Here is a 17189-nt window from a genome sequence, read left to right on the forward strand (position 1 = left end):
TGCTTTAAACCCAACCAGTCACAACTGGAAAACTGTGAGCTCATCCATACCAAGTGGATTTGCAAGTTTTGTTTTTGTAATTCTGTTTTTTTTTTTTTTTTTTTTTGTGCTGGCTCTGGAACTTGAATTCAGGGCCTTACGTGCTAGGAAGGCACACTTGAGCTATGCTCCCAGCCATTTTGTGTTTCTATTAATTAATTATTTTTGCTTGAGCCTACCTGAACCATGATCTTCCTGTTTATACTTCTGGATAGCTGGGATGACAGGTATAACACACTATGCCCAGGTTTTTACTGGGTTAGATGGGGGTCTCACGAACTTTTTGCTTGGGCTGGCCTTGATCTATGATTTTCCCAGTGTCCACAACCTAAGTAGCTAGGATTATTGGCCTGTGCTAGCATGCCTAGCTTGATTGCTACTTGCTTATTATTATTTGTTTGACTGCTCTTGGTCAAAACCTCATGCAGTCAATCCTCAAATAGGGCAGGATTGCTGTATTTCAGTTTAAGGGTGCAGCTCAATCATGTGATTAATGTCATCAGGAATGGTCACCAAAGATTTCCAGGCTGCCCACTGCCTCATGGGACCAGCCTGAACGTGAGAAAATACTAGAGGTTGGAAGGTAGGGACTTGGCTGTTCCAAATCTAGGTCTTATCCTTTTCAAGCTCTGGTAGCAGCTTTGGATATTCAATGAAATTTACACATGGACATCCTTGCCGTAGGAAGAGCCCGCAGGGATGGCTCAGGCTCCAGGAACCTGGTGCCTGCACTCACACACCCATTGGGTTCCCCAGCAGCCAGCTGTGTGTCACTCACTCTCCTAATGAGCAGCTCTGGCCCACTGCTTGTTGGACTCACACATTTGTGATCCATTTAACCAGCCAACAGAGGCTTCTTGAGATTGCACACAGAATGTGTAGCTGACTCTGGTCCCCTTAAATACAATTTGAATGTCACCAAAGAAACTTCCCTTCCGTATGGTTATTTTTTTTTTCTCAAGCAGCTGCACCACAGCTATCAACAAAGGAACAAAGTAATTTAGTGCTGAGGAAACTCACTCCAATTACCCATCATAATTCGTAGGAGACATTTTTAAGCTTAAAGAATGCTAGCTGTAGCATTTTTTCTAACTCTAATTATTTTTCCACTCATCTGCTATTTCTATTACCCCCCTCCCCCCATTCCCCCCCTAGATATCAGCATTTGAAGAAGTGTGTAATTAAAGTCAGGGAAAGGCAGGGGGAAATAGGATTGCAAGCAAATGGGAGTTCTGAGTGGTCATTGCTCCATCCTGGGTGGGAGGAAACGGGCACAGACTTGAGCCCTGCTAGAGGACTGTGCCTTTAGGAGGCCACCCTCGGTGGGGGAAATCTCTTCTTTAGGTCTGTCATTTTTTTTCTCTCTCCTTTTTGTCACACATGCTAGTCAGAAAGCTGGATTTTCTCTTTGGTAGTATTTTGAGAGGAAGAAAAAGGTCATTATTGGGAAAGAGTCTTATATGTGTGTGTGGTTTGAGTATTGAAGCCAGATCCCGCGAAGGCTGGGCAAGTTCTCTCCCACCTAAGCCACTCCCTAGGCCCTTTTGTTAGCTTTCATTTTTGAGACAAGATCTTTTACCTTTGTCAGGCTGGCCTTGAACTTGGATCCTCCTGCCCTGGCCATTCCCAGCTTGATTTTTTTAAGGGTTACTTACATCTTTTCCCTCTGTTTATGGGCTTCCCACCCATCTTTGTTTACCTTCTGCCTTTTGGGGAGTGCCAGCTTTCCGTTAGTCCTTATGGCTGACGGCAATGGAGCAAGTCCAGTCTCCCCATCATGGGTTAGAGGGCCCCCAATGGATATGAAAGGGAAATGTGCTCAGTCTCTGTAATGTGTAGTAGTTGGTGTTTTGGTTATTGTGACTGGGTCTTATTGTATAGTCTAGGTTGGCCTCAAACTTGAGATCATCCTGTCTTACCTCCCAAGCACTGTATTACAACCAGCAGCACCATTGTATCTGGCTTAAATGTGTGTTTATGGTTTTCTTTTTTTTTTTTTTTGTGCCAATCCTGGGGCTTGAACTCAGCCCCTGGATGCTGTCCCTGAGCTGTTTTGCTCAAGAGTAGCACTCTGCCACTTGAGCCACAGCTCCATTTCTGTCTTCTTGCTGGTCAAATGAAGATAAGAGTCTCAAAAGACTTTCCTGATAGGGATGGCTTTGAATCTCAATTCTCATATCTCAGCTTCCTATAAAGCTAGGATTACAGTGTGAACCACTGGTGTTTTGTTTTTCACAATGTCACACCTTTCCTCGCTCCAGTTTTTCCCTCCTGTCCCCACCCACAAGTTGTGTAGTTCATTTTCACGTGTGTGTTTTTAATTCAGCAGGATGTGCGAAGTTTCCATTCCAAATATTTCACAGAAGAGCTGAGGAGGATTTTTTTTGAGGACACCGACTCGGACACTGAGGACTTCGAAGGCTTTACGCAGAGTGAGCTGAGCACCAGCAGTACCTCAGAAGTCACGGTAATAACAGCAGCGTGAGACTGTGGGTCACAGAGTTATTGGTTGGTCCTGTTTCTGAGCAGTAGTTTTACTGGGTAAAAGTCTCTTCATCTACTCAGGAGGCTGAGACCTGATGATCACATGCTTCAGAGCCAGCTCAGGCAGGAAAGTCTGTGAGATTCTAATCTATACCTACTGACCAAAAAAGCTGGAGGTGGAGCTGTGGCTCAAATGGTAGAGTACTAACCTTGAGCCAGAAAGTTTAGAGTGCCCAGACCTTGAGTTTGAGCCCTTGGACTAGCACCAAAAAAACCCCCCAAAATCACTTAGAAAAAAGTTTGGCTTCTATTTATCGTCAAAACTAACCTTCAAGTATAAAAGTCACACCAGCAGGATTGATCCCTTGGCCACCATTCATTTCTCTCAGAGACAAGCAAGGTGACTTTTAGTTGTCTTGAGCCTCTGCAACCTTGGTTTAGAGTGTGGTATGGTGCTGGCTTTGAACTGCCTCAGTTCTCAGCCTCCTGAGTGGCTAGGATTACAGGTCACAGCTGCCAGGGCCCCGCTGATGTTTCTTCTTTAAAGGTCTTCGAGGCATCAGTAAATCTGTCCTGTCCTTTAAAAAAAAAAAAAAATTCCCCCTCAGGTGGGAGAATGTTATTGCTTCAGTCTCATTACTAAGAGATCTGTGTAAATAGTTTATATCCTCTTGGTTCAGGTCCTGTGTGTTTCAAATTTTATCCATTCTTGGCTCCCTATTTCAGTGGTATCTGGATACCTCTCTTTTCACAGCTTGATAAGGTGCTGTCACTCTTGTTTATCTTTACAAAGAATCAACTCTGATGTGTTAACAGTTTTTTAGTCTCCTTTTCATTGATTTCTACCCTGATTTTATTCTACTAATTATGAGTTTGGCTTGTTCTGTTTGTTGTTGTTGTTGTTTTTTTGTGCTGGTCCTGGGGCTTGAACTCGAGGTCTTGGCACTGTCCCTGAGCTTATTTTGCTCAAGGCTTGCACTCTACCACTTGATCCACAGCTCTACTTCCAGCTTGTAGGTGGCTAATTGGAGATAAGAGTCTCAGACTTTTCTGCCCAGGCTGGCTTTGAACTGTGATCCTCAGATCTCAAGCCTCCTGAGTAGCTAGGATTACAGATGTGAGTGACGGGCACACAAGGGTTCCTGTATTTTTTTTTCTTTTTTAAGAGCTTGAACTACATCATTTTTTCTTCTTAAAATCTGGTATTTTAATGTAGGCAGTCTTATCTATAAAGTTCCTCTTATCATTATATTCACTGTATCCCAGAGGTTCTGACAAGTTGTGTTTTCATTTTCACTTGTTTCTAGAAAAAGTTTCTAATTTTTTTGATTATACTAAGATTTGATCTCAGAGCCTTGTACTTGGGAAGCTTTTTTGTGTCTTTGTTGTTTGTAAGATAGGGTCATGCATTATTTGTTTTCTCTTTTTATCCCGGCTGCCTTACCTTGTAGTCTTCTTGTTGATGTCTTCCATGTAGTTGGGATGACAAGCTGGCATGCTCCATGCTCAGCTTATTGGATGAGATGTTGTCTCACTAACTGTATCCCTGTGTGAGCCACTGTGCCAGGCTTGACTGTAGAAATGTCAAATTCTCCTCACCTACCAATTTCTTCTATGATCTACTGATCATTCAGACTTTGTTTCCACTTGTTTTTATAGTTCGTATAGTTTCTCTTGCTCATAGTTTCCAGTTGTATAGGAAACCAAAAATGATTTATTTTTATATGTTAAGACTTGGTTTATCATCTTAAATGTCTGTTTTAGTGGAAGTTCTCTGGGTTGCTGAGAAGAAAACATTCCACAGCTATTGGGGGTGGAGGCTCATGTAGAGGTGTAAGTCCATTTGATGTATTATGGCACAGTTAACTCGGAAGTTTCTTTGTCTTTTTGTCTCAGCTGTTGACATGAGTTGGGTATTGAGATTTTCTACTATTATTGTATTTGGACATGCCTGTACCATTATGCTAGAGATATTTGTTTTCATAAAATTTCACTGCACCAACATTTGGTGTGGATATATTCCCAGTCCATCTCCTTATGACCTCTTCCCTTTATTAATACCAGGTGACCTTCTTCATCCCTTCTGATTAATTTTGGCTTGTAGTCTGCTTTGTCAAACACGAGGGGAGCATTCTTGCTTGTTTCAGATTCCATTTGCTTAGTATCATTTGCTTTCTACCCTTTTACTTCTCAAAATGTTTTTGCTAGTGAAGAGAATTACTTGGAGACAAGGCATAATCAGAGCTTATTCTATAATCCACTCCACCAGTACTTTGTCTTTTTATCAGAGAATTAAGTCATTTATCATATGTTTTGTGGTACTGTGAGAAAAGCTATCAAGGGAAGTTGCTTTCTTTCTGTCAATTTTGTGAAAATTCTTTTTCTGAAAAGTTCCTACTTTGGCCAAGTGGCTTGTCTCTTGTTGATTAAATTTTAGTTACATCCTAGTCTGCTTCTGTTAAGACATCCTATTGAAAGCTCATTAAATTTTAGCTACATCCTATTCCTGTTCCTGTCAAAACATCCTATCATAAGCTCATTAAGTTTTTATTTAAATCCTATTCCTTCTCCTATTATGACATTCTATTTTTGTTAATTAAGCTACATTCTATTAAAAAGTTTCTTTTTACCCTCCTCAAACTAGCCAGTTGTGAGCTGATTGTCAACCAAAGCTTGGTCCTTCTAGCAGAGGGGCAGGGCCTGTTGTACTGGGGATAAAAAGGGAGCAGCCCACCTGCTCCACATGCTTGCTTGCTTGGATTTCTACTGATAGCACCTCCTTTTACATAGCAGTAATTTTGCTTTGCTGAGACAATTCTTTGTTTTTGTGTCTTCCATTATTGACTGTTGTGTTTCTTGGAGTGCCTGTAACAGTACTAGAATTTGAATTGATGACCTCATGTGTGCTAGGCAGGGACTCTACCACTTGAGCAACACTCCAAGCCTCTTTTCCCTTCTCCTACCACTCTTCCCCACCCAGATAGGGTCACACTTTGGCCTGAGGCTACTCTTAGACCATAATCTCCCTATCTGCATCTACTTCCCCCATAACTAACACAATAGGTATATTCACATGTAGGTGACTTTATTTTTCCTTTTTTTTTTTGGTCCGGTAGTGGGGCCTGAACTCTGGGCCTGGGCGCTGTCCCTCAGCTCTTCAGCTCAAGGCTAGCGCTCTGCCACTTGAGCCACAGTGCCACTTCCGGCTTTTTTCTTTTTTTGCTTATATGGTGCTGAGGAATCGAACCCAGAGCCTCAGGCATGCAAGGCAAGCGCTCTACCTCTGAGCCATCTTCCCAGCCCCTAGGTGACTTTATTTTTAAGATAGAATGTTAAATTTTTTTTTCCCAGGCTGGCCTTGAACTGACAGTCCTCTGATGTCTGCCTCACATGTAGGTAGAATTACATATATCCTCAATTATGCTCAGCCTACATTTAGGGTTAATATTGAAAAATATATAGTTTCTCCCTTTGTCAGTTTAGTAGTTTGCTGGCTGAGTTAATAATGTTTGGTTCTCATTTGTTTATGTAGTCATCGAAGATGTATTATTTTTTGAGTTCTGCAGCTTGGCATATTTTTCTTCCTCTTCTGGGTACAGCATTTCTATATGTATTTTCTGCAGTACTGGCTTAGTGGTCATAATTGCTTTATTTTATGCTTATTGTAAAAGATCTTTGTTTCTCCTTCGATTTTTAAAGGATAACTTTGCTAGATAGAGTAGTTTTGGCTGACAGTTACTTTGTAAAATACATCAGTGCAGGCTCTCTCTTGGCCTTTAGAGTTTCTGCTAACAGATCAGCTATTGTGGAGTTTTCTCTTTGTTAGAAGCTTGCCTTCTTTTGCAGCTTTTTTGGTATTCTTTCTTTGCATTGCTCTCTTGGTTTCTTTTCTGGTCATGTTTATTTGGGTTCCAAATGTATCCTGTATGGATACACATTTCTTTCTCTGTATGTTTGGGCAGTTTTCTGCTATCATTAAATAGGTTCTCTGTGCTTTCAGCCTGTCACTTACCTATACCACAGATGGATAAGTTTGTCAGTTTATCTAGACATTTTCAGCATTTGTAGTCATGGTTACCTTTTCCCCCTTCATTAAAGCCATCTGAATGTCACAATTTCTTCACTTGTCTTTAGTCTCTGAGATTGTTTTTCTGCTTGTTCTACTGTATTGATGCTATTGATGAGTTTTGTTTATTGAGCTTTCATTTCCATATTTTTGTTTTTCAGAATCTTTGTTGGATTTTTTTTTTGGTCTAGGTTTTGAACTGAAGTTTTTTCTCTGTTTATCTGAGTCATCGTGGAGTTCATTGCTGTGTGTGTGCGTGTATGTACTGGTACTGAACTGAGGCCTGGGCGCTGTCCCTTAGCTTTTTTTGCTTCAGGCTGGTGTTCTACCACTAGAGCTTCCACTTCCAGCTTTGTGGTGGTTAGTTGGAGCTGACAGTCTTGGGGACTTTTATGCCTGGGTTGGTTTCAAATTGTGATTCTCAGATCTCAGCCTCTTGAGTAGCTAGGATTACAAGTGTGAGTTACCAGTACTCACCTCCTTGATCATTTTTGCAAATAGACATTAAAACTCTTCCGCATTTCAACCATTTCCTTATCTTTGGATTCAGTTATTGAACAAGTAAAGGTTTCTGGAGGCGTCATGTTGCCTTTTTCATATTTCTTATGTTTTTGTCTTTGTGTTTTGCTGTTGGAGAAATGTCTCTTCTGTTTTCCTGTGGGGTCATAACGAGCAGATGGGCTCAGTCTCTAACAAACCACTCACAACAGCACCCTCAAAACAAACCAGATAGGGAAAGAATGAAGACCAGGTTAAAGAGAAGGAGCACACCACTAACAGCAAGAGAAACAAAAGTAGCAAAAATAAGGTAGAACAAACTATGAAATGAAAAATGCCTAAAAGTAATAACAGAAGGAAATAAAGGAGAGGGTCAGGATTAAGGAGAGAAAGGAGTAAGGTTCAGTAAGAGTGAGGAAAAAAGGAAAAGATCAAGCGATTAAAAACATCTGACAACAAAGAAATATGTGAATACAATTAAATGAAAGTAGAAAGGAATAAAAATGTTTTAAAAAGGAAGTAATGTAGAAACAAGAGTAAATTATAATATGGAAGAGGGGAGAAGCAAGAACAAAAAAGCAAAACCAAAACCCGACTCAAAACCAAAAAGACCAAGAAGTAGTGAAGCTCCCTCCCAGCCCTCGAATACTGGAATTTGCCAGGTCTGTGGTAGAGGGAGCCCATATGCTGTGTCTGGAGTCCTTTGTCCATAATGATGGGCGTGGGCCAGGCAGGGAGTGGGTATCCTGTCTGTCAGGGATGTCTTCACTTTAGAAACTTCCCTTCTGTCCTTACTAGGAGCCACTGTTGCACCCCCTCCCCCATCAAGCTTTGTGGTTTGTGAGCTGGGCACATTCCCAGTCATCCCCAGAACCTTTGCTCCCCAGTTGGTACACCCTGGGTAGCACACCTCCAAGCTGGGGGATATCGCCAAGAGTGATGGAGAGTGGAGCTAGGAAACAGCACTGAGCTCCACACTGGTTGAGGAGAGACAGGAGAAGCTCCCGGCATGCTTCCTGTCAGTCCCAGGGCTTTTAGACCCTGTCCTGGGGTAAACTACTCTACTGGAGGGAGAAGGTTGTGGACATCAGTCATCTGCCAGTGCTGGGCTCAGCTCTCGATTTCTGTGATAGTTCACAGGCGATAGTGCTCGCTCCTCACTGCTGAGGGAGTTGTACTGCTGTGTTCTTCATAGCCTCAGATCTCTGCTGCTTCAGCTTTCCTCCCTCTGTACAAACGTGGCTGTTTTCCACCAGGCCCTGTGGCAATGTGTTCCCAGGCTCCCGGATTTATGACTGATGCTTGTTTTCAGGTTCTTGGAGTATCCCAGTCTCAAACAATAGTTGGTATCAGACGATGTAACGTTTGGAGATTCTGGGGTCAACAGATGCCTTTCTTCTCCAGTGCTGGCTTGCCATGTGGGAGTCACTGTCACCAACTCCCCACTGGAGCTAATGGTTTCTTACGCAGCTTGAGTTGCTGATCTCTTGTCACCCGGGGTGTGGGCTTCACCTGTCCTAATGCCCTTCTGTGTGTCTATGTCCACCCATCCCTGGAGCTTGGGTTGGACTGTTTCCCATTTTTCCCTGGACTGTCACTTTTTACGGTTTCCCTGTGCTTTTTAGCTGTCCTATGTCCAACTTTGTGATTCCCATCATTTACTCTGCTCTGTTATCTCAACTCCTACTCTGGAGTCACATGGTGGAAACTGCTAACCTGCCATCTGACTCCATAACAATGTATTCTTATTTCTCTACTTGGTAAGGTGCAGGTTGGCACACCAGGGCTGGCAGTCAGCCGCCTTTTCCCTCCCTCCCTCACAATGAGTCCAACTAGAATTTTGGTGAGGAAGCAGCCAAGTCTTCAGCTGGTTCCAGGCTGTTGCTTCTCTGCTCAGGGATGCCCCTTTCAGCACTCTGAACGTGAGTCCCAGGGTGAGTTTTCTCACGTGTGGTCCATGAAAGATGCCTAGGAGATGTGTCCTTGATGGCAGATACTGAAACCTGTCTGTCTTGTTTCTCAGAGTCCCTGATGAATCTCAAGCACTTCCGTTACCTCAATGATAGCACCCTGTCACAGCCCCCTAACAGTATACACTTATAAAACCAAGGCTTTCACATTGTACTATGTGGAGTTTAAAAAAAAATGTGGGTTAGCCGGGTGCTAGTGGCTCACACCTGTCTATAATCCTAGCTACTCAGGAGGCTGAGATCTGAGGATTGCAGTTCAAAGCTAGCCTGGGTAGGAGAGTCCTTGAGACTTTTTATCTCTATTTAACCTCCAGAAAGCCAGAAGTGGAGCTATATCTCAAGTGGTAGAATGTTATCCTTAAGCAAAAAAGTCCAGGGGAATCGCCCAGGCCCTGAGTTCAAGTTCCAAGACTGGCATGCACACACACCACACACATACATACACACACAAACACATATGCAAAATTGTGCGGTGTGACTTTCTTGTGCTGTCTTGACTGAATGGTACTCTGCAACAGCCTAGAGCGCTGTCTGGGTAGAGAGGGAGCCTGTCTCTAGACTGAGGGCACACTGGGCCTGAGGACATCTCCTACAGACCTCATTGGCAGGTCCTCTGCTTACTACATGGTCACTGGGTGAAGGTGGCTCTCCTGCCATGAGCTGTGTTTCTGCTGGTTGAGCTGATGTGCTGGGATTCATGCTTGTTTCTGGCTTGTCTGAAGATCACTCTCTTGTCATTCACGCGCTCTTGACTACTCTCTTTCCACTGGGCTTCGATGTGCCAGAAGCTTGCCCAATATGGAGGAACTCAGTGTTGTCAGGGTATTATTGCTCAATCCCACAGCAGCCTGTCAGTGGTCTGGACTGGTACATGGTTCAGTGCTTTGAGCTTTGAATTTACTAGCATGCTTTGTGGGTTTAAATAAAGATCTCAGGGATAAATAGTAATAAATACCAAGCAGGAAGCTTTTTACTACCTCTCTTCTTCCAAACAAAGCCAAAATGTGGTTTTGTTTTTTATTTTTTTGGTGCCACAGCACACTATTGAGCTCTATATTCCCCCAGCCTCCACAGTAGTTTTCAATGCATGTTGGTTTTGTTTTGGGGGTTTGGGGTTGTTGCTTTTTGCTTTCTGGCAGATCTATTAAAGACCACATGTTTTTCTTCTCTTCCTTTGGTAGCTCATGGCATCAGATTTGAGTGAGGAGGAGAAAGCATCTCAGGCTAGAGAGGAAGAGGATGAAGCCATCCCTACAAGAAGAAGGTCTCAAAGAAGCAGCCTTGGTCTTCGAGTGGCCTTCCAGTTTCCCACCAAGAAGTTGGCAAAAAAGTCAGACAAAAATGGCTCTTCTGAACTGTCGTTTCCAAGCTCACACTTACAGGACAGTAAAAATATCCTTGGAAGAAACAGAAACTGTAGAGCGGCACAGGAAAGGGATGATTCCACCTCGGAGTCGGAGGATGACTTGAGGGATGAGAGCCAGGAGAGCTCAGATGCCCTGCAGAAGAGGACCATGAACATCAAGGAAAACAAGGCCATGGTAAGGCCTGGGTGGGCTGTGTCTGCTGGGAGCGGGCAAGTCTGACAGCAGCTGAGAGGCTGATGAGCATCTCTGCCCCAGAAGCTGCTCTCAGGAAGGTGTCCTCCAAGGTTCCTGTTTCCCTTTTCTTGAACCCAAGGCAATTATTACACGATTAGCTCTGGTTTGGGAATAGAAAGACTCTAGGACCATTTCTAGCCCCTTACCAGGGAGTAGGAACTGAAGAAAATTACTTTATGTCAGGTTAAGCTAGAAATCAGCCATGATATTGGCCAGGGTGGGGGATGCAGGGAACTGGACAGACGCATTCTTCAGGCAGAAAGTAGCAAAGAGGAAATTCTCTCTTGGCTGTCCCTAAGCCTAGTTGCAAAGTAGGAAGGTGGTTTTTGTCTGGAAACTGCTTTCCTGTGAAGATACCATCTGAAGGATGGGGAAAAGTCCAGAAATTAAAGCAACCTCAGTGGCTTTAACTCACTTTTAAAAGAAGTTTTCATTAGAAAAAAATATAAGAAGGTGAAATCTTTAACTGTTTTTGTCTTTTTCTGTAAGTGGTCAATAACTAAAAATTTTAAAGAGTTTTACCACTCAGAATCACTTTCTTCATTTTGGGATTCTTTTTTAATATTTTCCTTGTAAACAAATGTAGTGTTACTGTATTTGGGATCATATATCTATGAGTTACTTAGGAAAACTCAAATGTCTACTTTGGGGTAATCTTTACCAATGTGTGGTTGGCTAAAAGAAAGTTTTGTTGTTGTTGTTGTTGTTGTGCTAATAGTGGGACTTGCTCTCTTACTTGCTCACAGCTGGCACACTCTATCACTTAAGCCATGCCTTCAGTTTGCTCTTTTGCTAGCTAACTGGAGATAGTCCTCTGATTTTGGTCTCCTGGGTAGCTAGGATTATATGAACAGTATCCATCTATATCCTTTCTAGTAAGAACTGTTTTTTTTTTTAGTGCTATACACATATAAATCTAACAGTTATCCAATATAATTAGAAAAGAATCCTAATTATATTTTCTGGTTGGCGTGTTGCTTGGTATGACTAGATATTCATTTCAAAATATCTTCAGAAATTATTTTTAAATTATGTTATGGGGAGTCAGATTTTTAGAGTTAAAACCATGAATTATAATCATCTAGTTAAGCCTTTTGCTTTTTTGGACACACTGAAAATTTGAGACCCAGGTATGTAAATTTGTCACTGCTAAATTTGGTGGCTGAGTCAGGATCTGAAACTCATGATCTTGGCCTTGGACATTCTAGAATTGTCTTTATTGTGTCCCGTTGTTTCTGTGGGATAAGGCACAAATACAAAGTTGGCTCAGATGAATGACGCCAGCTTTCTTGCTGCTGGAGAGAAAATCTTTTCCTTGTGAGGACTGCTAAGGTTTATGCAGAGTACCTGAGTAGGAAAACAAGGCTTGTGGCAAGGGTTGAGTGTGTAGACCTGACAGCCAATGATTGATGTGAGATCCTTTCTTTTGTTCTAACCCCAGCTTGCTCAGTTATTGGCAGAATTGAACTCAATGCCAGACTTGTTTCCAGTACGAACCCCAGCCTCAGCTTCTGTAAGTAGAACTCCCTCTAAGTACTCAAAGGGTCTGGTAACCAGTCCGTTATGAGCCCCGAGTTACGTGTGTCCATGTTCTTGGTTTCAGAAGAAGAAAACAACACGGCGGGCCTTCTCAGAAGGACAGATCACACGGCGTATGAACCCAACCCGGAGTGCACGACCCCCAGAGAAGTTTGCATTAGAAAACTTCACCCTCTCCACCACTAAATTTGCAGAAGAGTTTTATACTTTGAGAAGAAGGAAGACAATCAGTGGGGTATTTTCTCACTGAAATACATTTTCCTTGGCCTATATTCATTGATTGTCAAATGGGGACAGGCATGGTGGTTACAGGAGACCTGTAGCGTTGAGAACTTTTCTTAAGGTGTGATCATCATGTTCTGGATAGTACATTTTGAGATGATCCCTGGGCTTAGCTGAGGGTTATGTCTCAGTAGTAGAACCTTGCGCATGCATGCAGGAAACCCTAGGTTTGATTTCACAGAACCACAGAAACAAAGCTACAGGCACTAAAGGCCTGTAAACAGCTCCAGCCAGCTTTGACGTTCTGCAGGATGGAAAGTAGCAGATTTTCCCAGGCTAAGTGGATTCAGTAATGGGCCTTTTGTGTGCCATCAATCTGGAGGAAGATTCTGTGGAGCCTTCATACTGTAGGCTTGGCCTGTTATGTGGTTTGCTTCTAAGTCTCCATAGAATGAACAGAACCCCAGAGCCCAAGCCCCTCCTTTATAGCTGTGCCACTTCCACAAAAGAAAACTTGGTGTAGGACAAATGCCTACTTAGTGCCTCTGGCAACACTAAAGAGGGAAGCGGTCAGTGTAAATAGTGATGCTACGTCTCTTGAGAGGTTGAGATTGTTACACTATTTTAAACTGCCCAACATGTATCTAATTTAAACTGCCCAACATGTATCTAATTCCAAGTTTTGTTGTTCATTTTGCAGGGAAAATGCCAGAAGTACAGACAGCGCCGTCGCCTGTCTTCTTATCGTCCAGTGGAGGATATTACTGACGAGGACTTGGAAAACGTTGCCATAACCGTTCGGGATAAAATCTATGATAAAGTTCTGGTAAGAAAGATACCTTACGAGTAATCCCCATAATTGTGACTCAAGTGTGAGTCCAAGACATTGGTATTTGAAAGCCTGGATTGTGGATTGTGTTTAACCTGTGTTGGGGCTTTCATGTCTTCTCCCCAAATTTAGGATTAAGAGTTACAATAACCAGGAAGACAGTGCAGTGAACCTCCTCAGGAGAGAGGGCTCCCTGAGCATACCCATAGTCTGGGTGGGGGAAGGCAGGTAGGAGGAGAGTTTAGAGAAATGTGTGTGTATACAATTGTTATTATTGTATCTTACAATAGTGAAAAAAGTATATTGGAGGGCAATAGTCAAGAAAAAGGAGAATTTTCAGTTAGTAAGAAATGAGTTAAGATTTCTTCTAAATGATGGTTTAGAGGGAGGCTTTGTGGTTGTTTTCTTTTTCCTTGGAAAAATAACAAACAGCTCAAAGTATTGTTAAAATGTCTGTAGTTGAATTACCAACATTTTAAAGCCAGGAGGATTTACACTGAAGGCCTTCATGAAGGCTCCAGCCTCAGTCTGGAATGGATGGGGGCTTGTCATCACCCTGTCACCTGGGTGGGGTCCGTTCATCGCTGCTCCAGTTGCTCCTCATCACTCCTCAATCAGCCTGGAAATTTCATTCCTTTTTACCTTCCTGCTCAGCCTCATCTGCCCCAGTGTACTTCTCTGGCCCAGAACTAAAGGGCTTCCAGTGGAGGGCGCCATATTTTATCCTAGGCCACTGTGGTTCTTGGTAAGAGAGGTAGGGCTGCCTTGGGCGCTTGGTAATGTAGTAACGGTGTTCCCTGGTGCCCCAGGGTAACACCTGCCATCAGTGCCGGCAGAAGACCATTGACACTAAGACGGTGTGTCGGAACCAGGACTGCTGTGGTGTGCGAGGACAGTTCTGTGGGCCATGCCTGCGCAACCGCTACGGGGAGGACGTGCGAGAGGCCCTGCTAGACCCGGTAGGAGCAGCGTGTGTTCTGGGCATATGGGCTGATGAAGGGGATATGCAGGTGGGTGACCCATACCACAGAGTGCTGCTGCACGTTCCCCTCCTCCATCTTCCACTCTGAGGAAGTGACAAATGGCACTTCCTTCTGCGAAGAGGATATGCTCACTATGCTCACTGACAGGGTGGGAGAAAAGTTTGGATTTACTGGATGCTCCAGGGTCTGTGTTCTCATCCTCTTCTGTAGTAGTTATATACAGGGTGGGGTATAGGGCAGGGTCCATGTTCTGTCCCCAGTTTACGGACATCCAGTCGATGGTAAGTGATTTAACAGTGCACACAGGTAGCAGAGCTGGAATCTATACCTCCATCATTAGCAAATCTTGAGCTTCTAGAACCATAGAGGAGGATACTGCAAGTGTCTAAAAACTTGAAACTCTCCATAGTTTCTTAACAAGGCTCTGGAACTAATCCTATACAGCTGATGACCTTGTCTAAAAAAGACACTTCTGTTTTTTTGTGTGACATAAGGTGGTCAGCTTTGCATTTGAGAAGGAAGGTCACTGGTACATGGACTAACTATACCCTTGTAGGCTGAAGGTCCCCTGTAGCACAGTCTGGAAGGGCTATATAACTAAAACTGGAGGAGAGGGAGAGCCAGGCTTGATTAGAATCCATGGTCTGGCGAGAGACTGTGGCAGAAATGCGCACCCTCATTTTTCATGTAGGATTGGATGTGCCCTCCCTGCCGGGGGATCTGCAACTGTAGTTACTGTCGGAGGCGCGACGGCCGCTGTGCCACAGGGATCCTCATTCATCTGGCTAAGTTCTATGGTTATAATAATGTTAAAGAATATCTGGAAAGGTAAGTCTCTAACAACGTAAAACTAGAGGTTTGTGACTCCTGGAGTCCACTGTGGGGTCACTACTGTTCTTGATTTATAGAAACCCCCTTGAAATCATCCATTGGTGAAGCTCAGGCCTGTTTATTTCCCAAAGAGCGAATTCTTCCTTTGCTAGATTTTCAACTCCCTACTGCCTTGAACCAAAAATTTCCCTTTATGGTAAAAAGGAACTGGAGGGAATAGACAATGCAGGCTGAGACTGTAAGCACTGCCAGGCAGTCATAACAATAATGAGCAGAGAGAACGGGCAGGGCAGTAAAGTCACTTCTGTGATGAATTCTGAAGTCATGGAATGAGTGATGCCTGGAAGGAGCTCTGCCATGGTCTTTGTACTTCATTTACAACTATACTACATGGCAGAGTGGAGAAGTTGTCCTGAGGGCAGACTGTGGGTTTGAAAAGGAGAAAGAGTCAGGAGACTGGGGTGTATATTCTGAAGATGGAGTTCTCAAAGCTCTCTAGCCTTGAGAATGCTGCTTTGTGATGGCCTCTGTGTGATTACCTACTAAAAACACTTCTCATCTTTCCCCAGCTTACAAAAGCAGCTGGTAGAAGACAATTGAGAGGAAAAGAGAATCAGTCAACTCACCAGAGTACTCCAAGAATGCATATCGTTGATGCCTAAGATTCCTTACACTTGTGTTTTTATACAGAAGGTTATTTTGGAGATTTTTACTGTTCCTAAATACTATCTTTAAAAAAAATGTTTATATGCTTAAAAAGATTTCTCAGGAAAATAGAAGAGGAATCTATATATATATACATGCTGTACAGACCTGCGTTGCCATATCTGTCAGTGACTCAAAAGCACAATTTAAATGGGGTGGAGTTAAAAGTCCAGGTAAGTTTACAGAGGAAATCTGCATAAACAGTTTTTACCTTTGGCACTGTGTAATTCTCTCATTCCCCCAGCCATTTTAACAGGCTTCATTACTTTTGGTTTGCCTTATTCTGAATGACTGAGCTCAAACCACAGTTTATCTTGCTGTGAGCCATTGGGAATTTATCCTGAATGTTCCCCTAAATTACAAAGTGCAATTAACCACAGAATGTGAGAGTTACTGTTAGAACTTACCAGAAGTGGACTGTCAAGGTACAGACACTGGAGGGCTCAGAGTGCCTGCTGCTTTTAAAAGATTTTAAGGGTTAATTTAAAAAGATGCATAGCATATACGAACTAGTTCCCTTCCCCCACTCCCACAGTTGTATTGCTCTTGAGGTTATGAGTATGTTCAGTGGAATCTTGGTGAAAATGTAAGACACTGTACTGCTTTAAGTCATGGCATGTCGGAGAGTTATTAGGGAAAGCTAAGAATGAGCACAAATAGGGCCAGGTTTCTAAGAGTTTTCTCTATATTTGCTACTCTTTCAACTTCTTAAGGATGATGTCACAGAAACAAAAAGAATGCACATGTAAATTGCTAGAAAAAAAAAAAGTTCCATAAGCTGGAATGTTTTATACCTTTCAGTAGAATAGAATCAGGTGCATGGGAGCCGGGAGGCCCACAATGCCCCATCCTTACTGTACCCAGCAGAGGCAGGAGGAACGCAAGGCCCAGCAACCAAAGCCATCTCATGCTTCAAGCAACAGAGCCACGCCTGCCAGCACCCATTTAGCAGCCTTCTCTTTGCTCTTCAGTCTGAAAGTCCAGACGTAGGTTGAGCCTCTCATTTTGGTTTTATACACAGGGCATTCGTAGGTTTGTCTGGTTTCTTGTCTGTCCATGGGTATGGCTTTGGCAAAGATGACTGGCATTGTCGACCTCAACTCCTTGAGGCGGGCTTCAACAATGGATCCTGCCTGGGTGTCCCATCTGGCACCTGGGGTGAAATTGCAAGGCATGTTGGTACTGATGTTTTAATTGTTGGGTTCAATAAATGTACCAGTTTTGTCATGTCTTTACCTGGCAGTGGTGTCTTGACCTAGCTGACCATGACTAGGTTGGAGAGAGATTAACTTGCTGCTCCTATGCATAGATATTATTCCTTGACTAAAAACACTTTAATGAAAATAGATTCTATACAAATTCAGACACTATTTTACCAAGAAGGCCAAGACCTGTCTGGGCAGACAAATATCCGAGATTTGT

The 17189-nt window shown here is 43.1% G+C and overlaps 2 protein-coding genes across 5 annotated transcripts in view; one reads left to right on the forward strand and one right to left on the reverse strand.

Annotated features, from left to right (window-relative positions):
• Positions 1-16998, forward strand: part of Cdca7l (cell division cycle associated 7 like) — a 151585-nt gene extending 134587 nt beyond the window's left edge. For 3 of the 4 annotated variants that reach the window (XM_069996113.1, XM_069996112.1, XM_069996110.1), the window contains exons 3-10: positions 2366-2506; positions 10239-10598; positions 12100-12171; positions 12262-12432; positions 13120-13245; positions 14058-14207; positions 14923-15059; positions 15632-16998. In XM_069996113.1, coding sequence (XP_069852214.1) covers positions 2366-2506; positions 10239-10598; positions 12100-12171; positions 12262-12432; positions 13120-13245; positions 14058-14207; positions 14923-15059; positions 15632-15662 — 1188 coding nt within the window. In that variant the 3' untranslated portion in view covers positions 15663-16998. The remainder of the gene's footprint in view (positions 1-2365; positions 2507-10238; positions 10599-12099; positions 12172-12261; positions 12433-13119; positions 13246-14057; positions 14208-14922; positions 15060-15631) is intronic. The other variant, XM_069996111.1, reaches the window with a different exon arrangement.
• Positions 16435-17189, reverse strand: part of Dnah11 (dynein axonemal heavy chain 11) — a 278195-nt gene continuing 277440 nt past the window's right edge. The window contains 2 exon segments of the mRNA XM_069996108.1: positions 16435-16729; positions 16731-16920. Of these exon segments, the coding sequence (XP_069852209.1) occupies positions 16579-16729; positions 16731-16920 (341 nt within the window). The 3' untranslated portion in view covers positions 16435-16578.

Source organism: Dipodomys merriami, unplaced genomic scaffold (genome assembly GCF_024711535.1).
Source record: "Dipodomys merriami isolate MVZ:Mamm:240054 unplaced genomic scaffold, mDipMer1.0.p SCAF_5, whole genome shotgun sequence".
Classification (NCBI taxonomy): domain Eukaryota; kingdom Metazoa; phylum Chordata; class Mammalia; order Rodentia; family Heteromyidae; genus Dipodomys; species Dipodomys merriami.